The 25,138-nt window shown below is 35.7% G+C and overlaps 2 protein-coding genes across 2 annotated transcripts; both read left to right on the top strand.

Moving 5' to 3' along the window:
* LOC101257915 (protease Do-like 7) lies at positions 1–20,327 on the top strand. The gene is made up of 24 exons (XM_004231945.5): positions 1–637; positions 755–825; positions 1,664–1,798; positions 2,336–2,394; positions 3,185–3,221; positions 3,780–3,905; positions 5,001–5,090; positions 5,960–6,025; positions 6,105–6,161; positions 6,248–6,313; positions 6,738–6,845; positions 8,000–8,080; positions 9,001–9,050; positions 9,244–9,409; positions 10,153–10,653; positions 12,379–12,561; positions 12,636–12,741; positions 15,739–15,909; positions 16,010–16,089; positions 16,194–16,421; positions 17,012–17,227; positions 17,372–17,529; positions 17,962–18,073; positions 19,803–20,327. Exons 1-24 carry the CDS (start codon positions 349–351, stop codon positions 19,977–19,979), a joined length of 3,333 nt encoding a protein of 1,110 aa, XP_004231993.1. The 5' UTR covers positions 1–348; the 3' UTR covers positions 19,980–20,327.
* A 2,265-nt stretch (positions 20,328–22,592) lies between these two features.
* On the top strand, positions 22,593–23,222 carry LOC101258509 (uncharacterized). The gene is made up of 2 exons (XM_004231947.5): positions 22,593–22,791; positions 22,864–23,222. The coding sequence occupies exons 1-2, from the start codon at positions 22,733–22,735 to the stop codon at positions 23,033–23,035; spliced, it is 231 nt and encodes a 76-aa protein (XP_004231995.1). The 5' UTR covers positions 22,593–22,732; the 3' UTR covers positions 23,036–23,222.
* The last annotated feature ends 1,916 nt before the right edge of the window (positions 23,223–25,138 follow it).

Here is a 25,138-nt window from a genome sequence, read left to right as displayed (position 1 = left end):
CACAAAGACCGTTACCGTTTCTTGATTACGGATTACCAAATACAGATAACAGGATTTAGCCCACGTGAAAAAAACAAAAGCAGAGGGTTTTTTTGGTAATTGGATATTCTGTATCGGAGGAAGAAAGACGAATGACTGAATAAAGCACTTGTCAGATTGTCAGCGCCAATTCAACTACGCACTCGCCGCCGATCTTCTAATACTCGTTGAAAACAACATCCTTAACCCTCGCCGGAATATTCTCTCCCCTTCCATCGGAGTCGGCAACATATCTTTGCATCATAACTATCATTCTCGGACTTCGTCTTTGCGTCATTGATACTCCGACAGGGAAATTAGGGTTTCGTAATGGGCGATTTGCTGGAGAGGTTAGGATCCGAGGAAGCATTGGGACCTGAATCGAGTATAATGAAGGAGGAATTGTCTATGGATATAGATCCTCCGTTCAAGGAGAGTCTCGCTACCACAGAAGATTGGCGAAAGGCTCTTGACAAGGTAGTTCCCGCCGTTGTCGTTCTCCGGACCAATGCTTGCCGAGCATTTGACACCGAGGCTGCTGGTGCAAGTTATGCTACGGGCTTCGTCGTTGATAAGCGTCGCGGGATTATACTTACAAATCGGCATGTTGTAAAACCTGGTGAATAACAAGCATTAATTTGTTTTTAGTAACTCAAAAAGTCGGCAAATTAAATATATATCTTTTCAAGTTCAATTCTTTGTTTGATAGAACTGCTGTTTGTTATTTGCTCCGCAGGACCCGTGGTGGCTGAAGCTATGTTTGTGAACCGTGAAGAGATACCTATCTATCCCATTTATAGAGACCCCGTGAGTTCATTTTCATGCTCGTATTTGCTATCTTTTCAGTTTTATATTCCTCGTCTCAATATATAATCCGAGTCTTTTCATTTTTGAGATGTTCCTCAATACTTCCACTAACAAAATAACTCTGTACAATTTACACATTTTTCAAGATGCCAATGATTGAATTATTTAGATTTAAACGTCAATGTCAGTTATTACACATTTTTAATAACAATGGATTAAACTCACCTTGTTGATTGAAAATGAGGTAACTTTCAACGATTCTCAGTAATTGTGTCTGTATATTTTTTAGTTGGATCCCAGCATTCACTCCTTTACTTTTTTTCGGGTCCCTTGAAATTTTATGAATACAATGATGATTCGGACACTTTACTCATGCCTATTTCAGGTACTGACACCCACATCCACATCTGTTTAGCAAATGATAAGTCATAACTCCTCCTTCCACTACCCAATCCAGTAGTATACTAAAGGTATCCATAACAAATAGTAACACTTAGTGATACTCCCGCAGTTTCATTTTATTAGGCTATATTTGACTGGACACAGAAGAAAGAACAACTTTTACCACATACCAAAGTTACTGTTAGAACTTATAGCCTTTAACATGCCTTGACAATTTTTATGACTATAAGCGCATGCCATTATGGGTACATGGAAAGTTTAAAAGTTGAGAGTTTCCACATCTAAATATGTGTCATTCTTTATAAAAAAACTAGAAGTTAAGTGTACCATACAAAATGAAGCAGAAGAAATATAGGGACATCGAGAATTGGTGAAGAATACTTGACAATATACTTATTTATTTTGTCATGAGTGAAACTTATTGATTGCCTTTTAGGTTCATGACTTCGGATTCTTCCGTTATGATCCTGCTGCAATACAATTTTTGAGCTATGACGAGATTCCCCTTGCTCCGGAGGATGCTTGTGTAGGACTAGAGATCAGGGTTGTTGGTAATGACAGTGGAGAGAAGGTATGTGGATGAGATTTTATTTATTGCCTTACCTTGCTTTATGAATGATGTATCCAAGCGGAACACTTTTTACATGAAAGGACCTTTTTACATTATTATTCTACTGAACTTGTCATATTCAGTTCAGTCACATTATGACTAATGTTTCCTGTAATTGATCAGAAGGGAATGAAATGAAACTTTGCTTACTCGTTATAGCATCATCAAAGAATCAGTAAATGGGTTAGAACTTTCTGGAACGAGTGTTCCGACTCTTAGTAACTTTGATGGAGGTGGCATACCTGTCGAAAAATGCCCATGATGGAGGCATTATGACTCGAGAAAAACTTTGGAGGCCTGATATCACTTAAAATGTGTAGAGGGGATGCATAACTCTTTGATGTGTAATCTGTTTGTAAACTATACTTTTGATTGTTGAATGCTGACATATGGCTGTCTTTCCTTTCGTTGCATCCTTTTGATTGTTTTCGAGGGGCTATATTTTCTTAAGAAATTTTCGTATCCTATTTCTCTTTGCTTTAATCTGGATTTATGCAGGTATCTATTTTAGCTGGAACCCTTGCTCGACTTGACAGAGATGCTCCGCATTATAAAAAGTATGTCGTGGTCTACCTAAAGTGTTGTTGTTATTGTTGTTGTCATGGTCTACCTAAAATGTTCATCACCCTGGAGATTTCATGTATTCCCCTTAATGATATGGCCATAAGAATCTCATTAAGTGTTTGACATTCTTTCAGCATTTCTTTATTAAGTTTCAGGAACTTATAAACATGCCTCTGTATACATACTGTGCTTCTTTTTTGATGGTCTACTATCTTTTTCATCAAAGTGGGTTTTGCTTTGTGTAGCCATTTGGAAAGATTTTCCTATTGATGAGCTATTTATTTCTGATATGTGATGAAGCTGATTATTTACATTAAATTCTTACATATTTGAGTGCTAAGCACAAATTGTTGGCTGCTGCTGTTTTAAGGTGTTGCTTTTCCTCTTATTGGTTTTGGGTGTAATGATTATGTCACATTAGCATTGTCCTACCTCAAAATCAATGTAATGTAGACTGTTGCTTGTGTTATTGGCTTATTGCATGTTGGGAACTTCCTTACTGTCCAAATACAATGAGCTAATTAAAGCTTTAGGATGTTAAAATGATCTTGTTTTGATGTCATAAAAAATATCTTGTTTTAAATTAAAATAACGAAACTAAGAACTTATCATTTGACCTTTGTATAGGTAGTCATGTTTTTAGTGTTATGGTGAATGTACTCTGAATGATTTTCTGATGAAGTCATCTCCGTGGTGTTTGTGCCTTAATCCACTTTGTTTTTTGTATTTCAAATGCTTGGTAGCACAATGTATTCCTTTTGATAACTCCAATTTTTGGTGCAGGGATGGATACAATGACTTCAACACGTTCTACATGCAAGTAAGTGGATTCTGTAATAGAAAATTTTGAGCTTTTTTAGCCCTCATAATTGATAAATCAGCTCCATTTGTTTGTTCAGAGTGCACTATATCATATATATGACAAACATGTAACTTGCCAAGAATAAATGGCTTAGTACACTAAAGGAGCATGCACGGACAAAATTCAATGATAATATGTCTGTAAGAAGGGGGTTGTAATACAAAAGTTATTCATAGACTAGTGGTTGTTAATAGGAAGATACACCTTCTTGCATCAATGTAGACAGTGGACACAATGTATGATGGCTAGGATGTTATGGGGGCTAGTGGAAATTTATACTCAAATACACGAGGATAGCTGAAGGATAACCTTTTTTTTGGGGGTGGGGATGGGGGGTGGGTGGGTAGATAGAAAATAAATAAAAATGTTCCCTCTACTCTGTGAATCCACCTCATCTGTATGGTAAAAGCTGTTATAGAGGGAAATAGAAGGTGATTTATTTTAGGTCATCAACACTTCTACCCCAACTTTTCAGGACTATAGTTATTGAATTACTGTTGTGTTCTTTGCCAACAGGCTGCTTCTGGGACAAAAGGTGGTTCAAGTGGCTCCCCTGTAATAAATTGGCAAGGGAGAGCTGTCGCTTTGAATGCTGGAAGCAAGTCATCAAGTGCTTCTGCATTTTTCTTGCCATTAGAACGAGTACATTCTTTGATCTCTTTGTTAAAAACCTCTTTATGCTCTATTCCTGAACTGTGTGGAGTGTGCATTTGACAGTTGACTCTTAGTTAAACTTGAATTTCCTTACTTAAACTAGTGAGAAGTATTGTCAGAGACTATTGTTTACCAACAACACTATAGCATTGCAAAAGTCTTTATTGACTTCTGAATGGGCAAACAGTAAATATTTTATATTTCTCTGGAATTGGTTATTTTCATTTTGATTTTTTTTCTGCCTGTTCCTAAGTCAGAGACTATTGGAAACTATATCATTTATTTGATCAGTTTTTTTAACTTTTCCTTCTTCTGGTTTTCTGTTGTCAATGTGCACTTGTCCCTGATATGCAGGGTCAGCTGTATGTATCTCCATAATTTTTTTTGTCTCTTTGTACTCTTATGGGGTTATAGGATCCAACTTTTTTATTCCATTGAATCGTTGAAAATTTTATTTCTCTTTCCTATGACGGTTCTTTCCTGTTATTACTCATTTGTCATCCTTGAAGTAGGTTAATATCTTTGAGGGGATTTGAAACCATAAGTTTCTTTTTACATGACTTCACTCTATTTATGGCTTATTCTATATGCAGTTACTATGTGATAATAGTCTTTTTCCTTTTATGATTAACTTCTTACAAGAAAACGGGAGTACAGATGGTTACAAGCTTTCCATATTCTGTGTGTTTGTCTATCTTATTTTCCTAGTGAAAAGGGTTAATGTTTGATTCTGTCTTTCCTTCTCAAATCTTTAATTGCCTTGATGAGTCATGTTGGTTCCTTATTTGCTGGCATTGAACATTTTCTGTTTCCCGGAATCTTTTGCCCCCAAACCCGGATTGCTGGTTAAGGTCTGAACTTTCTCTGTTATTAAGGAAATCAATTAGTATTAATTAACGGACACACAAACACTTGTATAATTTTCTTTTAGGAAGTAAGATTTTGTATTTGAAAGGCATCAAGGAGATGCAAATTACATACACAAAGACATGGTTAACTCCTGCGAACAAAAACCACAAACACCTGTATAATTATTATTGTGTTTATAGGTTGCCACTTATATAATTATTATTGTGTTTATAGGTTGTCAGGGCACTGGAATTCTTACAGGAAGGATTGAATCTTACCACAAATAAATGGGAGGCTGTTACTATTCCTCGTGGTACGCTTCAGGTTTGTTAGCTCTGCTTCTCTCCATTATGGTACCTTTTTAAACTTTATTTCCCTGTGAAGTGATAGCTCTTTCAATTTTGTTTATTGTGAGATTCACATCTAGTTTTTTTTTTTTTTTGAAACTGGTGGCTGTATCTATATATCAAATGAACAAAGCAGTACATGAGTCGTACTGAAACCTTATTTACATAAGGACTCTCAAGTTCTACCGTAGATTGAATCTAAAACATCATCAATAGAAACAATATCACTTGATTGAGCTCTTGCACATGATTGAGGTTTTACCATGTGCGCACCCAAAGGGTAGAGGCTGCAGGTTCTTTTGATATCTGAAAAAGACAGTATATTTGAGTAAATCTGATTACACCAAAAATACAAAAGCTAGATGAAGTTCAAACTTGTTCTTTTGCACTCCATCCTCAATATTCTCAAAACATCTAGAATTCCTTGCCTTCCAGATTATCCACCATGGTGGATGGTAGTACATTAGATTGTGTTTGCATGTTAAATTGTACAGGAGTCCTCTGAGATGATCTTAATGGGTTTTATTCTGTAAAGGTTCATGACCTTTTTGAGTTAGTCTCTCTCTTTGGCTGACCGATATTCTGCATCTGCATCCATGTGACATGTAGCTTACTTGAATATAAAATTACAGTAGTTTATAAGAGACAGAAGGAGAGACGAGGAACTTCTCTCTAATCTCATAGATATCTTCTTTGCACAAGCTTCTTTAACCCCGAAACAGACATTAATTATGTGTATTAAGGAGCATGCCATTTCAAATCAAAGAGAAAACAGGATAGGTCAAGCTAGGAAACACATAATTTCATAAGTTTACTTGGTTAATGGTATATATGTTTTTCATATAGGTAACTTTTCTCCACAAAGGATATGATGAAACTCGCCGGCTTGGCCTCCTTAGTGCCACAGAGCAGGTAAGCACCAAAATTTATTGTTTACAAGCTTTATTACTAATATAATGATACATAATCTTTTGAAGTTTTACTTGAATAGTTGGTGCGCAATTCCTCTCCACCCAGTGAGACTGGAATGCTTGTCGTTGATTCTGTGGTAAGTGCACTTCTTTCAAGTGTCCTGACACAGTATACTATAGTTCTATGTATCAAAACTTAATTTTCTCTCTGTTGTTGTTGCAGGTACCTGGTGGCCCAGCTCACAATCATTTGGAGCCTGGTGATGTGCTTATTCGTATGAATGGGGAGGTTAGTCTGGCTTTGTTGTTGAACTTAAATTGATGGTTTTGATGTCCTCATTGTGCTCTGATTCTCTGCATTACTTATTGGAACTTTGATTAAATACATCTATTTGGCTCATACCTTGGGCTCATCGCCCGCTCTCTTTCCTCTATCACTGCATCTAGATTCTGCAGAACTACTTCAATTCTCAAGAACCAGCCATTGGACCAGGTTGAATGAGGGGCCTAATTTAACAAAGTCAAGTATTTGTCTATCCTTCCCCTTGACGGTGTGTTACATGGGCAAAAGATAGTCCTAGTTCTCCAATTTTTTCCTCAAACCAAGATGAAAACATAAACTTAAAATTGCTGGCAATTACTTCTTTATATAAGTGGAAAATCATTCATTTGATGGTTCGTAGAATTGATTTCCTTCCATAATCTTCATTCAGGTGATTACTCAATTCCTGAAGATGGAGACTTTACTTGATGACAGTGTTGGGCAGAAAGTTGAGCTTCAAATAGAAAGGGGTGGAACCCCTATGACCGTGGAACTATTGGTGAGTGTTCCTTGAATGTTGAAATTTCAGTGATCTCTAGAAGAGAAGGTTATATTCTTACATCATAGTTATCAAAAATGATTTGGATTTCGATTCATCTCAATTAGCCTTTGGGTTGGTTTTAGCATGATTTGTTAATTCTCTCAGGTACCTATATACTTCTATGATTCTTGCTAGGGAGATGTTGTCATTGATGCATGTATATTCCCAGCAGTCTTTTATAACTCTTGGTACTCTGTTAATAAACCTTTACCTTATCAAAACAAACAAAAACTTGTATGATGCTTAATGTAGGTGAGATCTCGGTCAACAAATTTGTGATTTAAATGGAAGAGAAGACAAAAGTTTGAGAGAGAACTCAGCTTGAGTTCACACAAGCTATTGGGGTTTCAATAGCTAAGATACATGGCCTAAAAAGGAGAGGAAGTCAATACCAAATCAATATCAAATCAAACTAGAGTAAATCTAGGAGTAAAACAAGCTACTTTCTATATTTACCCATATGCTATAGAATATTCCTAGGATTCTAACAATCTCATTGGATCATAATTATTGTGATATGTGTTGCTTATTGAAATGGCCTATCACATTTCCTTTCCTTGATAATACACGAGATAATTATACCAATGCTTATCTAGAGTCCAATTTTTCTAGACATAGTGAACAGATGAGTTACCAATAGCCCAGAACAGCAATAACAGTCCGAACTATACCTATAGATAATGTTTCTGATTTTGTTCTTCTTGTTATTTTGTCATATTTTTCCATACTACCAGTAGACAAGAACTTGTAAATAGTAATGGTAAATGAAGAAGATATAAAAGTTTTCCCACTCATAATTGACGTGTTCCCACTTAACCTTACCTGTGGTAATTTTGCTTTGTCACAAAATTCAGTTGCAAAAGTGGCATATTATCTTTTAGCTATGGTGGAGGTCTTAGTTGATCCATAATTTGTCATTTGTGTTTCATCTTTTGATCCCTTTTCGTTTTGTTTAGGAATCTTTGATCAATTTCGGTTCTCTCTTTCAGTGTAATCGCCAAGCGGTTTTCTATTTGAGGACTTTAGTGCCCATTTTTCAAGTAGTAACTAAATTTTATTAGAAGAAATGGTTAAAGCTGTCAATAAGATTCATCTGCTCGTGCATCCTTCAGGTTCAGGATTTGCATTCAATTACTCCTGACCGCTTCTTGGAAGTCAGTGGTGCAGTTATTCATCCCCTATCTTATCAACAGGTTTGCAAGATTCTGCCGCTAGTGCTTTACAATTTTTAATGTGTATTTAGCAACATTGGTTATCTTTTAATCCTTTTAAAATGAGTTCTAATCATCATACTCATTCTTTTGTCAAATGAACTTATAACCAGTCAGTAGGGAAGAATTGGTGTTAAGACACTATGTTTTGTTACTTTTCCCCTATTTATCTTGCTAATAGGTTTGTTTGAGAAGGAATTTAGCAGTCTGCTTCTGGTCATGTGAGATATTGTTCATACTCAAATGTTCTCTTTCTGGAAGACAATGCGTCTATATGTGTAGAAGTGGAAAGTGGATTTTATCTGTTTCATCCATGCTTTTCTGGTTGTCTTTAGTTTTGCTGCTTATATGAGCATAACAAGCTTAGGAGGGTTTGAACTGTAGGCACAATAGAAGCAGCACCCCCCCCCCCCCTTTTTTTTTTTGGGGGGGGGGGGTATGTACATGCTATGCCTGGGTGCTTGTATTAAGGCGTCTGATAGTTGAAAAGTAACACGTGCCTAGAGTACCATTTGACTTTGATGGTTCAGGGATTTTGCAATCTGTCAGGTTTTTTTGGTTGACAATTTCGTTTAAATAGTTCTCTAACTTCTCCTTTGATTTTGAAGGAAATTGAGTGCAAGCAAACTTTTTTGGTTTACTTTTTAGCTACTTGAGCCCTTTTATAAATGTCCCATCTTTGCATATTAGTGCCCATACTTTATGTGGGATAGAGTTCTGGTTGTCTTCCCGCATAAAGAGGTTTCCCTATACTTCAGCTCTAGTCATGTAGTTTGTATTTACTTTTAAGTGAAGACCCTTGTTTTGCACATTTGACTCATTGATATTTTGTCTCTTATCTGCTGAATATGATTGAAGCTCATGTTTCTGCTTTATTGTCTCTCTCTCCTCTTTTAATGCAGGCTCGAAATTTCCGCTTTCACTGTGGTCTTGTCTACGTGGCAGAAACAGGGTCTGTACATCTTATTTCCTTGTTTAGATAATTGCTGTACTGCAGTTATTGGCTTATGTTATTTTGCTTTACCTAACAGTTTGTATTCGAAAGTGTTTCTTGTTTAAGTTCAAAATTCCGTTGATGCTATCTTTAGGAGTATTTTTACTGGAAAAATAATGTTTGACATTTATAAATTTCTTTGGTATTGTAGATATATGCTATTTAGAGCAGGAGTTCCTCGCCATGCCATCATTAAAAAATTTGCCGGAGAAGATATATCGACCCTTGAAGAATTAATTTCTGCTTTATCTAAGTTGTCTAGGAGTGCAAGAGTACCATTGGAGTATATAAGCTACAATGATCGTCACCGGAAAAAGGTATTATTTTCTATACACGTGCTTTGATATCTTTCAGAAAACAATTGTTGCCTCTTTTTATTCACCTGTATCTGTAGTTCTTGCTCTCAACTGCCATTCCCCTCTGTTTATTGGCAAATCATGATGATTTTTTTCCATCTACTTCTAAATTGGTATCAGATTCACAAATACTGACTTCTGTTGGCTTTACTATTTCTGCGTAAACCACGGTAAAAAACTACGAATCCTAGTGGTTCTACAGTCGGCTACCACTTATGTCTCAGAGCAGGAATTTATCTTGTTTTGAGAGCGGCGTCATATCAGAAGGAAAATTTATTAACATGTCAACTTTTGTTGTTACCCGAAGTTTAGGATCATGGCAAGAGAACTTGAATCTGTGTATCGATTTTAGGACTTATCATAAGGGTTTTTGATTTTATCAGAAGAATTGTATGTTCGATGTGGTGTATGATATAGGTGATCACAAATGTCACCTGCATGTAAACATTGTCAGTCTTGTGATTTAGTCTTCTGGTGTAGTTAACTATTTGAACGTCAAGCCTAGTAACGCGATGAGTTGTGAAGGTGTAGTAGTCAGAAACATATATTCACCGAATCCCCAAAGAATGAGAAGTGTATGTGGTTTTTGCAGATATTATGGATGTTGACTTGACTCTTCTTGTTGTTAGATATAGAATTGTCTTTGGCGCTTTTATCATCTCTTTGTACCAAGGCCTTCTCATAGAAACTTATTTTTGCTGCAGTCTGTACTGGTCACAATTGACCGCCATGAATGGTATGCACCTCCTCAGATATATAAACGCGATGACAGCTCTGGTTTATGGACTGTTAAACTTGCCTTGCCACCTGAGTCTCCACTTCTATTCTCTGGCATTCATCCAGGCAAACAAGATTTGTCAAATCATAGTGTTTCTTCTTGTGCTACTGAGGTTAGTGCAATGGATCTTAGGCCTCAACAAGTCAGCCAAGAATCAATGGATGGAGTTACCAAAACAGAGATTAGTTGTGACAACGTTACAGTGGGACTAAACAGTCAGGATGATTCTGATGCTGGAACTAAGAAACGGAGGGTGGAAGAAAACTTATCTGCGGATGGTGATGTAATAATTGGCCGCTCTTTAAATGGACATAGAGAGGAAAGGTTTGATGAATCTGGGGCTGTGGAGGATCAAGGTGCTGCACCTGTGTCTAATAATGCCTCTGTTGCTGAGCGTGCAATAGAGCCTACTCTTGTTATGTTCGAGGTAACTTGTTTTCACCTATGCTTGTTTCTTGTGTTACTTGCATTACTGAAGTGGGATCTTAAGCAGTTTGACATAATAAACATTGGTCTATAGGGGTTATTGGGTTACCAGTATTTAGAAATAACCCCTTTCATTAAACCCTGCTTTGATTATTAGGTGTTTGGTTCCTTTCTTTTTGCTTCTGCATATTCAGCCTCCGCCGTAGTAATGCACTAAGGGTGTATTATTTTTATTTGATCCACATGCAATAGCAATAAACGTGTAATATCCAAAGATTTTGTTTACTCATTTAGTTTCTGATAATGATGAATTAAACATCTGAAAGCAAATTCAGATTTACTCGTGCACTATATCGTATAAGAATCTCAACATTGTAATGTATGTACAACTTTTTTGCAAACCAAACATCCTTTCTCCTTTTCTCTCCGTGGGTAATTGGCGGTAGATTCTATCATCTAAGTACTTTTCAAAGAAAAGAGAATGTGGTCTTATGCTCTATCTGTAGGTTTTTGTTTCTAGGAGCTTCCCCTAGTTTCTTTATACTGTTTTCAGCATCTTCTTGATGCCAGTTATATATCAATCACTTCATCAAAAAAAGAGAGAAGATTTTATCATTCTAAGCACAATAGTAAGTGCCTAAGTTGCGCAGACTCGGCAAAATCTAAATTTTAAGATTCGAGGGTACGGATCCAAATATGGAGACGGGTGCTGGGATTTGGTTAAAATAGAAAATTATAAAATAAAGCTATAAAGATATTCTAAATTATGAAGGATCTTCTAGGTTGTCTCTCCCAAGACCCTCAAATTCTTCTTTCAAGCTCTTTGGTTCTTCCTCTCAAAAAAGACAGAGAAAGTTATTCAAGATCTTCCACCAACTCTGGCTTGAAACATGAAACAACGAATATTGACCTAGGGGAAAAGCTAAAAAAGAGACAAAAAGGACTATAATATTGAAGGTATGCCATTCCTTTTTGTTTTATCAAAATCTCAAATTTCCCCCAAATTTGTCCATGGACTCTGGTCAAAGTATCCGATGTGGGTTGATCAAACCCCTCACCTATCCCGCATCTGCACCCATCTCGTGTCGACACGGGTGCGGCAACAAAAATGAAGTGTCCGCACAACTTAGGTAAGTGCAATGTATGTGTGTATAGGGTATGCCACCTTTTTTCTTGGGAGGGAATGTCTCCTATTGGTGGATCCTTCTTTGGACAAAAAATTTCAATAGGTTTTGTGAGAATATTAAAGATAATATGTGTGTGAATTCATACATGTCTAGATTCATTGGACTTTAAGAAGAAAAATCTGATAGATAATTTTCAGGATACCTGGAGATATCAAATATATATGATGCTAGAATATTTAGTTACTTTATTAACTTAGAGATTGGCCACCTATCGTTTTGCACTTAATGAGGATCTGAATATTTATCGCAGTCATTGTCTGTTTTGTAGGTCAAAATCTTAATCATTCGTTTTGTTTCTTTCTTTTACACTGTTGTAGAACATAGAAAATGCTGAATAATGTTACAAACTGCTGGTTGTCTTTTGGTAACTGCTGGTTAAGATTGTCGTATGTTCTCCTAGTTAATATGTAATATGAAAAAATCATACTAATTATTGCAGTTCAGACTTGAAAGGTATGTCTAGTAGACATGTATGGTTCTGTGGTTATTCCTATCTCCATATCTGAATTTGGTGTGCCTCTCATGATTCGGAATTGCAGGTCCATGTACCATCATTATGCATGCTTGATGGAGTTCACTCACAGCATTTTTTTGGAACTGGTGTTATCGTATACCATTCCCACAACATGGGCTTGGTTGCAGTTGACAAAAACACTGTTGCAGTATCAGTTTCTGATATAATGCTATCTTTTGCTGCTTTTCCTATTGAGATTCCTGGAGAGGTAAAAACTATTGTTGTTAACACTTTTACCTGCTATGATAAAATAATTAATGAGGAGGTCGGTAATATTTTCAGGTAGTTTTCCTCCACCCTGTCCATAATTTTGCTCTGGTTGCATATGATCCTTCTGCTCTTGGAACTGCTGCTGCTTCTGCTGTTCGTGCTTGTGAACTTCTTCCTGGTAAGTGGAAACTTCCTCTCTTGATTCTTTATGCTCGTCTTTTTTGTGGTTCACCACAAAAGTAGACATATTCACTTGCTACTAAAACATGTCTCCTTCAAAACTAAAGTGCTGAAACAATTTGTTTATTTTGAAAACGTAGAAAGCTTACACTAAAATCTCACTAGTGCACAATCACCAAACAGGAAAACGGTCCTTGAATTCTTTCTGGTTGAAGTTGCTGTGCATGATAAAAAAGGAAGTGCTTCTTGCATTATACAAGGAAAGGAATCTATTCTCGATCATCAAAAGATATCTGGTACTGCTAATTTTTAGAACATCTTCTCTGTAACTTGAATTGGCAGAACAATGACAACAAATCAATAGTTTGGAGGAGGGAGTTGGTAGTCGATCATTAGTCTTACCACAAGTGAAGGTATGGTGAGGTTGGTGTGTGAAAGTCTTACCTTCTAGTAAGTAAAGAGCATTGTTTTGGACGGAGAAAGGTGACAAAGGGTCTGCGTCGCCGCGAGGCGAGGGCTGAGGTGCTCGCCTTTTAGTAGTGCAGCGCCAGTTAATACCAAAAATTAAAATATTTAATTGCATGTATAAATAATCAAATCTCAATCGCAACAACATATTACTGAATATTTCAATTGGAGAACTGAAAATAGATAGTACATACCAAAAGTCTAAAACTTGAATGAGAAAAAAAAATAAAATAGAAGTCAAAACAGTGAGAAAAAAACAGAGGTAGAAGTAATCATGAAGTTTGAAGAAGTAGGTAAAAGAAACACTGGAAGAAGAAATTAGAAGAAAAGAAGATATACGTATTGGTTGGGACTTGAAGAAGAAATTTGAAGAAGAAAAGAAGATATACGTATTGGTTGGACTTTGGAGTCGTCGGAAAAGTTTGGCCGGTCGCTGGAGAAGTCTAGTCGAGTCGACTAGTTGGAGTCGTAGTTGTAGTCTAAGAGTGCAACCGTGCAAATTTGGAAAGAAAGCCCTAAAAACCTTAGAACTTTTAAAACCCCAAATTTGGTTGCCTTTTTTTTTTTGAAAAGAAAATACAAGAGGTGATGTGTTTCTTGCCATGACATCACCTTTTGAAGATCGCCTCGTCACAAAGCTAAAAGGTGATAAAGGGTCACCCCACCTCTTGCCATTGGCGATTGCCTTTCACAACACTGGTAAAGAGTTTCCGATAGACCCTTGGCGCAAGTTAAGCATATAAACAAATAAGTATGTGAAACAAATACAATAGCGAAAAAACCATGCTGAAAACAATGAAGACGAGAATAGTAGCAATGACAAATAATACAATAGCTGAAGCAAAGGAAACAACATGCAATAATATAATTATAGAATAAGATAGTATGAGAGTAACAATTATAATACTGATAAGGGAACTAGACAAAGCTCAACCTACTTACCTTTTAACCAGTGTTTTGGGAAGCGAAAGCTGAAAAAACGACAAGGGCTCGCTTCACAGAAGCAAGAAGCGAAGTAAGCGCTTTTTCAAGTAAAGCGATATTTAGTGCAAAATTAAAATAATATTAAATAACTGAATAGAGGCAATATATTCTTAGATCAAAAGTAACTAGATAATCAATAATCTTCATAAGTCATAACATATAAAGCAAAAACATAATTAAATCACAAAAGAATCAGATGCAGCAGCATTGCAGTGAAGAAGAGGAAAAGAAGAGAAGAACAGAGAACTTACAGCTGTGGCAGCCTGGCAGCAACCAAAAATTAAAAAAAAAGTTGTAGAGCAGTCATAAGGATTTCAGAAATTAAAAAAAAACTTACAATTTTTTTAAAAACCGTAATTAGCGCCTTTTCAAATTAAGCGCGCTTTTTCACACTTTCTTGCGCTTCTCGCTTCTACAGTAGAAGCTAGCGCTTTTTCAATGTCGCGTCGCTTCAGGAAATAAAAGCGCAGGGGCTGGCTTTTCCTCGCGCTTTTCCTCGCTTTTAACACTGCTTTTATCATTAGCCTCGACCTTCCTATCTTCCAAGCAATGACAAGTAATACGATAGCTGAAGCAAAGGAAACAACATGTAATAATATAATTATAGAATAAGATGGTGTGTGAGTAACAGTTATAATACTGATAAGGGAACTAGACAAAGCTCAACCTACTTACCTTTTATCATTAGCCTCGACCTTCCTATCTTTCAATGGTCATGTCCTCAGTTTGTTGTAAGTGAGCTATGCCCTTTCCCCGAGATTTCTTTGGCCAACATCTCACACCTCCTCTCTGGTACATCTGTTCATCTTTCTTCACATGTCTGAGCCATCTCTGCCCCTCCTCCCTCATGTTGTCCACAAGAGAGGCTACTGTAATTTGTCCTAGATAATTTCATTCTTCATCCTATGACTCCTAGTGTAGTCTAAGTCTGTATACAAATATTGAAGGTAATCATCCCTATTCAAATTAAGTAATTATGCTACAAGTAAAGACATAATATCCTTAGTATCCTATAAAGCCTCTATGATTTTCCTTATTCTAGTACAATGAATATAGAGACACATATTCATTTATTACTTCATCAGTTTCCATTCCAATTGCTTGATTGCTTATCCTATGCTGTTAGATAACTCCTTTGTCAGAAGATGCCGGCACGGGAGCAATTAGAAAAGCTCCTAGTAACTGAATGGTTTGAACATCCAGCTCTGATCATAATATACTTTCTTATTTCATAACATAATCCAGCTTTAGCACTATCTGTCCTCTCCTCTTATTCACTATATTGTTGTTTTTACATCGTATTGAAGTAATGGTCTTGTAACCGAGTTTATAAATTGCTTCCCCACACCACCTTATTGATTATTCTCTTGCCGAAAATGTATATGGGATTGTTTTATAATCTTAATGGATACCATTGTGGCAAGTGGAACCCTTGTAGGTTCAATTAGTTTGCTCTAGTTATCATGTCCACCAGAAAATGGCTGTCTTATCCATTAATAATTTTGCTAATGTTTGCCTAAATTTTGAATTTTGTTACCAATAGATCCTGCTCTTCGTCGTGGAGATTCAGTGTATCTTGTGGGATTGAGCAGAAGTCTACAGGCAACTTCCAGAAAATCGGTTGTGACCAACCCATCTGCTGCTGTGAATATTGGTTCTGCTGATTGTCCACGTTACAGAGCAACAAACATGGAAGTGATTGAGCTTGACACTGGTAATACTCTCCCACTTATGGCCTTCTTGATTCTCTAATTCTATAGCAGTTTTGGCATTTGTTTTGGGCATTCTTTGATTCCATATGATTCTCATTTCAGATTTTGGAAGTACATTTTCTGGTGTGCTGACTGATGAGCGTGGCAGGGTTCAAGCTCTGTGGGGAAGCTTTTCAACGCAGGTTTGTACTCCCAACTGATGCTTCTCTCTTGTTAATTGGATGTAACTAGTTTTAGAACTTCTTTTTTTGATTAATTAAATGGTTTTGCTTCTTCCGGTTTTCAGCTCAAGTATGGTTGTAGTTCGTCAGAAGATCACCAATTTGTCCGAGGTATTCCAATTTATACCATAAGCCAAGTCCTTGGCAAGATTATTTCTGGTGCCGACGGACCTCCTCGTCTTATAAATGGTTTGCAAAGACCTATGCCTCGGTTAAGAATATTGGAAGTTGAACTTTACCCTACTTTGCTTTCCAAAGCTCGAAGTTTTGGACTCAGCGATACTTGGATCCAGGTAAGCTACTAGTTGTGGAGATATCTGTTTCTTTTGTCATTGCCTGTTCTTGCTTTTTCTTCTATCCATATCTTAGCCCAAGTGTTTTTTTCTTTTTAGTGTCTTTAATTGAAAAGACATTAGCGAAAACACATCTATAAACTAGATGTTTTTTTAACAAATCTTTTTCCAACAACCTAGACTTGTTTTGGTCAGATTAGGTTTCAAACTCTCTTTATAACTTTAAGATCAATCCTCAAGTAGTAGAGAACTAGGCGATAATATCATCTAGTAGCAGAGATCTAGGCGATAATATAATGGTAAGATAATCTAGTTTCTTATATGTTTGGATTTTGGTTGGATGGTAGATCCATGGATGCAACTTGACCATTCATCATGGGCATCTATGATTACTCAAATTATTTGTCCTAGTTTCTTGTTTCTTAAACATAGACTATTTATGTTCTTGTTTCTTCCCGTTTTATAATTTGTACTTGGTTTTATGCCTAATGAGCTTACAAAACAAATTAGATAATCTGCAGAAGATGTTTGAAATGGGTGCACCATGTGTCTGATGTAAGCCTTTTCTTGATACATATTATACCTTCTAGGCCCTCGTAAAGAAGGATCCCATGAGACGCCAAGTATTGCGAGTTAAAGGCTGCTTTGCTGGATCTAAAGCTGAAAATTTATTAGAACAAGGTGATATGGTCTTAGCAATTAATAAAGAGCCAGTTACATGCTTTCGTGACATCGAACATGCATGCCAATCATTAGACAGGTCTAATGACAGCGATGGAAGACTTAACTTGACAATCTTTCGTCAGGTGAGCCGCTGGGGCAAATTGCATTTACATTTCTTCTCCATTTTCCTCATATATGACCAAAAGAACTTTACTACTGTCATATGTCCTGCTTAAGTTAGTTCTTCATTCTCTTAAATTCTCCTATGTTATTTGATGTATTCTCAGGGCCAGGAAATTGAACTGCTTGTGGGAACGGATGTAAGGGATGGAAATGGAACAAGTCGTGCAATAAGTTGGTGTGGTTGTATCGTCCAAGATCCTCATCCAGCAGTACGTGCACTTGGATTTCTTCCTGATGAAGGCCATGGAGTATATGTAGCAAGGTGAGTAATTGCTAGACTGTGTAAAGCTTTATGTTTCTTGAGAAAATTGCAGCAAAAGAAAGGAAAAAGGAAATAAGTTTCCGGTATGCATTTGTTGTAAAAGGAAGAACAAAATCCAAATTAAGACACATTTTTTCTTTACTGCTTCTTTTCAAGACTTAATTTAAAAGGAATATTATTGTGGGAATCGTTTACTGGATTCGTCATAATTTATTAATTTAAGAACAGTTTGCTGTAATTGTTCCTGGTTATCACTGATCAGCAGGCATTGTGAGACTCTTTGTTCTGATGTAGGGCTAATTAAGTCTTCTTATTTTCATTATGTATTTGTAATGCATCTAATGTAAAAGAAAGAGAGGACAGTTGGGTATCTTTTTTTAAGTTGGCTATTAGCTATATGCGACTATTATTAACGCCTAAAGTAACTCTCAGGTGGTGTCATGGAAGTCCAGTACATCGATATGGTCTTTATGCTCTTCAATGGATCGTTGAAGTAAATGGAAAACCAACTCCCTCTTTGGATGCTTTTGTTGACGTGACGAAGGTATGACTTGTTATTTTGAGATGCTTTGTATACATTATGTGTATGGAAAGAGCTATGAATATCAGCCTGTTTGGTCAAGTTTCTCCAAGCCCTGAAGTGTTTTTTTCAAAATAAGTTTTCGGCCAAGCTATAGGAGAAAAAAGGTGTTTTCAAGTAGAAGCAGAAACTGTTTTTTTTAAAGTGAGAAGCAAAAACTGTTTTTCAAGATGCTTAAAAAGTAACTTCTCTCCGTAAGTACTACTTCTGAAAGCACTTTTGAAAAAAAATACTTTTTGGATCACTTTTTAAAGCCTTGGTCAAACACTTATTGCTGCTCAAAAGTGTCTGATTGCCAAACACAAACTGCTTCTCACTTTTTAAAATAAGCTGATTTTAGAAATTTGACCAAACAGACTATAAGATCCTTATTGATCATCTCAAAATGGTATGCCATTCCTGCTTCCATATTTCGAGCATTTTGGAAAGACAAGGACTAGGATTTTAAGAGGAAAATGATAATGTGCTTAATATTGAACACAATCTTAAATTCTTGGTGCAATATGGTTACTACAAATATTCTAGTCTTTTTGTTTACATCTGAGATAACCCATCTAGTTTGTTGTTTGGTTGTGTGATTCTTTAATTGAAGCTTTTGTATTGATTTGATTTTTAACTCGCCCAACACAATCCTTTTTCAAGGGGATCTCCTTTTTATGCCAGTACTAGCCCAATTCAAACTCATGAGATTTATCTTAATCGGAGTTCACTGCATGAGATTTACTTTGATTTTTTCTATGTTTGTACCTTGATCTTCATAGGTGGATATTGAATTTGAGTTTTATTTGTTCAACCTATAAAGTTTGTAGTATTTAATTAATTGCATTAATAAAATTATGGGTTCAGACTTGCTATTTGTGGCAATTTTAACAATTTTTTATGGATAAATTTATGCTCTACACTGGAAATACTGGATTTAGATGATCCTGGTATCTCTATCTTGCATTCACGACTGTGTATTTTATAAGCTTGATATTGTACAATTTTGACTGAAAATCCTAGTCCTTGTCTTTCCAAAAGCTTTAAAAATACATCTTGAATGAAATATAACATAGTATAATTTATTTATTTTTTAAAGAAGACATGGTTAAATCTAGATCTCTTTCTGAAATATTTTTATTTGTGAAATTCGTTGTATTACCATTTTGACCAAGCTTATAAGCTTCCTATTTCATGATGAAGCTTTGCCAGAATTAAGGACTTGCATGAGATGATATGCTAATAGCTGGAATTAGTGACCCGAAAATGTAAATGTGGTGTGTTTTAAGTTTGTTTCCAATCGAAACATGTAAATTTGGATTTTTTCTTGTATAAAAGTACTCATGTTTGTCTTCCTTAATAGAAGTATTCATTTTTGTTGTATTGGTTTATTCAAAATAATATCGGACAAAATTGAGATAATTACTTAAACAAGGCTTAAACCCTTTAAAATAATTGGGTCAAGTTGGTTGGGTTAAGCACCCCCCTCCCAATCCAGCCAAATGTGGCCATTTATCACTCCTACCTGAAAACCATGCTCGACTTTCTCCTTTCATTATACTCCCTGTAATGCGCTCATACATTTTAGATGAATTCTTTCATGAGCATTTTGGCTGGTACATATCAATACTATTACCTTACAAAAATGATTGTTACTGATCTTGAAGTTTCTGACTTGATATCTTGTTTCTTATGCCTAATTAACTTTTCACAGACAATAGAGCATGGAGAGTTTGTCCGGGTACGAACAGTCCACCTGAATGGGAAGCCTCGAGTACTTACATTGAAGCAGGATTTACACTACTGGCCAACATGGGAGTTGAGGTTTGATCTGGAAACAGCTATGTGGCGACGCAAAACAATTAAAGCTTTGGACTCTGGTGTTTTGTGAATGACTTGGCTGATTAAGATTTACCTTGGGAGTGCATAATTGTAGAGCATGTTGGAAGTTCACCGGGTTTGTTAGTCAACTTATTGGAGTTCAGAGTCTTCATACATCAATATATGCAAAATCATATAGAGCAGGCATCTGACTTCATTGCCTATTTGTTGTAAATTACTATTTATCTGATGAAATAATAAGTCGGGAGTATTTTAGACATGAGTTATAGGTTCTAGAGCTATAAAAGATGATTGTATATCTGAAGATGTAAAGGATGAATTAGGGGTTACTTTTAGCCACAAGATTTGTGGTGATGTCCCCTTTTAGCCTATAGGATTAAAGCATTTTTCTTCTGAATTTATTGTGTCAATTTAGCTGACCGTGTTAGATCCTATTTATGCCCATTGCACGATATATTAGAGTTGTATTTGTTCTTTCTGTGACATCTCCAGAATTTTGGTCAGTTGTGTGCGGATTGATATATGAATCCTCATTGATATATATGTTTATACTTATATGCATTTATAGATGTAGCAGCCATTGCAATCATGAAATACTTAAATATGACTAAATCTTCTCTCCAGAACCATTTGTTAGGTTTTTTGGTTTTTGGTGAGTAGGAAAAATTTTTTAGTGGGAGAATAACTCAGAAAAAAAGGAAATGCTTTTTTTCTTTCAAGTTTCTCCTCCAAAAATAGCTAAAAGAGAATCAAAGTACTTGCCACTTGTACTGTTGCCCTCAGATGCACCCAGCAAGAGTTATATTTGTACTACTACATAGCGCTAGCTGCACATGAACTTCCTTGGTCCCAAATACTAAAAAATATTGAATATGAAATCGTGCCACTTTTGTTTGGTGATCACCAGATAAGGAGAAGTGTCAATAGTAGCAATAACTTGCTCTTCATATGCTTGCTTGTCACATAATGAGTTGCAGCAGAAGAGTAATCAGACTGTGGTGGTGGTGGATTCTTGTAGTAAAATGGGAGGTAAGGTAAAATTGGATTAGGAGGTGGAGGACCATACACGTACATCGGTGGAGGTAAAAAGTCTCCACCTGGTGGCAAATAATATCCCATTGGTGGAGGGTAGTTGACTGGCCCTGAAGGTGGTGGCTGTGGTGACGATGGAGGCGGTGGGCAGTCGGTAGGGGTAGGTGGTGGAAGGCAAGAATAGGGACATCCATTTGGTAATGGTGGAGAAGCATAGAGAAGAGCTTGATTAGAAGTTGTTACTTCAGACACTTGAGCATTTCCAGAAGAACTGAAAGCTAATATTGTTAGGATGATTAAAGCTGGAGGAAAAAAACAGAATTTTATGGCCATTGTGTTATCAGAAATGGAGAACACTCTGGTACATATAAAGGATCCATCCAAGTTGATGGTGGCCTCTCTAATGGAATATTAAGATGGTGTACCCTTTTTGTTGGAAACTTTGAATAATCCATTAGTTCTGAAACATATTAAGTAAGCTATAATACCCATTGACCGCAAATTTTATTTTATTTTTACTCTATCAGGTTTTAATTATTTATATCGTATTAACAGTAATAATAAGTTGCACTTACACTTTAGAATCTATTCTATTCTGAAGTCTAAAAAAAAAAAAAATTTTTGTTATTTAAATAATATATTGAACCGTGAAAAATAATATGTAGCGTTATATTTGAGATCTTCTTAGTACCATGAAATATAAATAACCTATACATTTATATTGATGACTTTATACTTTTATAAAAAACGAAAGGAATAACATATAAAGTTCATGAGCATCAATGTAGCTTGGGTGCATGTGGCTGATAAGTGTGTGTGTATTTGGAATCCAAGGCTACAATAATTGTATGGTTTATTAGTTCATTTTGAGAAAGGGCATTCTTAAGATGTTCACAGGTATTTGTTCCATGCAAATAAGTTTTGATTAATCTTGTTAAAGAAGTAATTATTGACTCAATCAGTTATCACTTGAAATCACAAAACTCCCTTAATCAAGTTGCCAGAAGATTACTCTTCTAAGTTCACAGAGAATCGAATCTAGCTTTATATGTGCCTTTAGGTGAAAGGTCAAATTCCATATATAAAGTAGCTATAAATTATACTTCTGTTATTTTACGGTGCTACTCTCTGTATTCAATAATATTTGAGACCTTAAGGTCTCAAATTTGAAACTTTTCGTCTTTGAGTCAAGCTCGTCCCATCAAACTTGTCTAGTGCGGATTATCTTCATTGAGCGGGTATATATTATATATATATGAGTTTGTTTAAGTTCTGGTTTTCAAAGTTGATTTAACATATACTGTTTTTGTAAATCACCAATGTATTAAATTTCCTCATAGGTTATTCTTCTTTGACAATGTGTATCGCGGAGTGAAAAAACAAAAACAAAAACGAAAACGAAACTAAAAGGAAGAAAAATAAAAAAGAAAACTAACTTGGTCATGATAATATTGTTATATTTGGCGTTGGACACGTGTCGTAAGAGTACAGTTAATTAACAGGTGTCTTCTGCCTCCACCTTCAGAAACCAACACGTGTCCAATTCCATATTTAAATAATCATCATCAACAACCAGCACCGCAATTATCCATATCAGCTTAGCGATACAAATCCTATTAATACCCGCAGTCTTTGTTCTTCATATTTTGTATCAATGCTCCTTTTAGTAAAATTTGTGTGTAACATTGCAAAAATTGCAGCCTTGTTGTTCTTCCTTTTTGCTCAAGCTGGTCCTCTGACTGTCTACTTAGCCAATTAAGAAAATACTGTATGGGTTTCGTTGGAGTTCCCATCTGCGTACAGTGTGGCAATGCCAGCAATCCTTGTAGGTTAGTACTACTACTATTAATTTTGAGTTTCAACTATAATTATTATTAATAATATATAAAAAATGTATGTAGGTGCAAGGTGGTGGGGCCAACACTTGGTTTCTTGGCATTTGCTGCGGCAGCAATTGTAGAATGGCCGGTTGGTGCACTTGTTTATGTGTTCCGTCACTCCAAGGGACGTCGGATAATGGGTCATCCAGCCACTGTCATTTATCCTTCAGTCACCAACTCCATTCCTATTTAATTTACTTTTTGTTTTTCTTATTTTCAACTTCCAATGGTGTTACTATAAATGTATGTTAGTAGTTTTAATTACCTTACTCTATATCTATATATATAAATGAATTATTATGTGCTTTGTTTGAACTACAATAATGATGTATGGTGCTTTTGTAATGCACTATGATATATAAGCATATGTTTCTCTTGTGTATTTGTATTTGATTAAATTCTTGAGTTCGTGGTTGCACCTTAACGATGTCGATTTCGTGTGGGGGTCATTTGGTAGGACTGATTAGAAATTGTATTTTCCATCAACTATGCTCTTTAAATTAATCGCGGAGGGCCTAAAATATTTGTATATTTGTTAATTATGTGAATTGAAACAATTTTTTTTTTCTTGTCGTCCTCTTAACACTGTCATAGCAGGATAGAAAAAATTGAAAGATCGAACCATAGAATGGGTGGTAGTAATCTGGATCGATTTGTTATATGCAATTTATGTTGGACATATAGTAATGAACACAACGTTGCGCATGACATGGTCATTGGCAATTTGTCATTCAAAGTTCTTCTCTTTATTTTTCATTCAAATTTTGGGTGGTCAAAATTTTACTTTGAACCTAAAAATGTTTCTAGTGTTTGTTTTTATTCAGAGACTACTCAAGTCAGTGAGTCAAGTCTACCTGACGTGTTAACACTCTTTAACTCATGACAACCCTACATCCATTCATTTTGAAGATCATCAGTCCAGTCATAGTCAATTTTCAGTCACCTTCCTTACGCAATGACCAATTTGGCCTGTTTTATAATAGAGAAACAACGACTTCAACATTTTGCTGGAAATTACTTTGTCGAGGTGAAAAGGCTCAAAGAGATATCCAATAATTCCTTTAATACACCAGCACGTCAAGCAAAGGCTAATAATTATAGAATTTTAGTAACTATAAGAGGGCGCTAGAATTTAATATGATTTGATCAATTAGCTTAAAGATGTTATCGAGTTTTGGTACGAAAAAAAGAAAGGAGGAGTGTATGTTCAAAACTTAAAACTTCGCCTCCAAGAAAATAATGGGTATGAAAAGACCATTTTCTACGAATTAAAAACAAAACTAAAGTTAAATTTAACTGAGGCAAATGTTAACAATATTTTAACTTGAATGAATTTCCCTGAATGTTCAACTAGTAAAAGTATTGACTTCTGACTTTTCAATGTAATAGTAGGAAACAAGTGGTTCTACTCTGCCTACTGAAGTAGTATATAGCCATAACGCTAGGAAGCAATCATCCATAACAAACTTCAATTTTCTTTCCTTTGATTGTTCCTCTCATTTACTTTTCTTTTTGATCATTTTGCTAGCAATAATCTTGGTTAAAGTATCCATGATGGCCTTTTTATGTGGAGGTGGATTTCACAAGAGAGAAAAGAAGAAGAGGCAGAGTGTGCAATTGGGGGGTAAAAAGCCAGTAGAAAGGCTAGAGAGCAGCATAAGTAGTAAAGCTCTATTGATGGTAAAAATGATATCTTGGAGGAAAAAAGTGGAACATGATATTGATGACGATGATGATGATGATTATCAAGTTAATTGGGAAGACGAAAACGCGCTATGGAAGAGGACTATTATTAAAGGAGAAAAGTGTCGTCCTTTGGATTTTTCAGGCAAAATTTCATATGATGCTAATGGCAATCTTGTGCTCGATTGATCAATTTTCACTACTTGTGCCTTCTTTTTACTCTGTTTCTTCTTTCTCTGGATATGTTTGATGGTTGTAATTATGTTGGGATTTAAAAGAACTCAAATAATATATGTATATACAGAGTAATTTACAGTTGCAGGGTTTTGGCATTTTTCATCAATTTCAGTTCATTTGATGTAATATTATTACAGAGAGTTTAGAAGTGCTGCTCCAGAAAATAAACTTATTGAAAGCATGAAATTTATGTAGTTTTTTCTTAATAATCTCTCGTATATACATAAATGAACTTTTAATTTTTAGCTCAATCTCAAAAGCTAACTCAAAAGAATAAAACCGGTTAAGAGTATCACATCAGAAACCAACAACTCATTCTCTCAACCATGTGATGAGACTGAACATAAAGTTTTCATTATTATTTTCTTAGATAATA

This window comes from Solanum lycopersicum, chromosome 2 (genome assembly GCF_036512215.1).
Source record: "Solanum lycopersicum chromosome 2, SLM_r2.1".
NCBI classification, from domain to species: domain Eukaryota; kingdom Viridiplantae; phylum Streptophyta; class Magnoliopsida; order Solanales; family Solanaceae; genus Solanum; species Solanum lycopersicum.
This window is presented reverse-complemented; position numbering and strand designations above follow the sequence as displayed.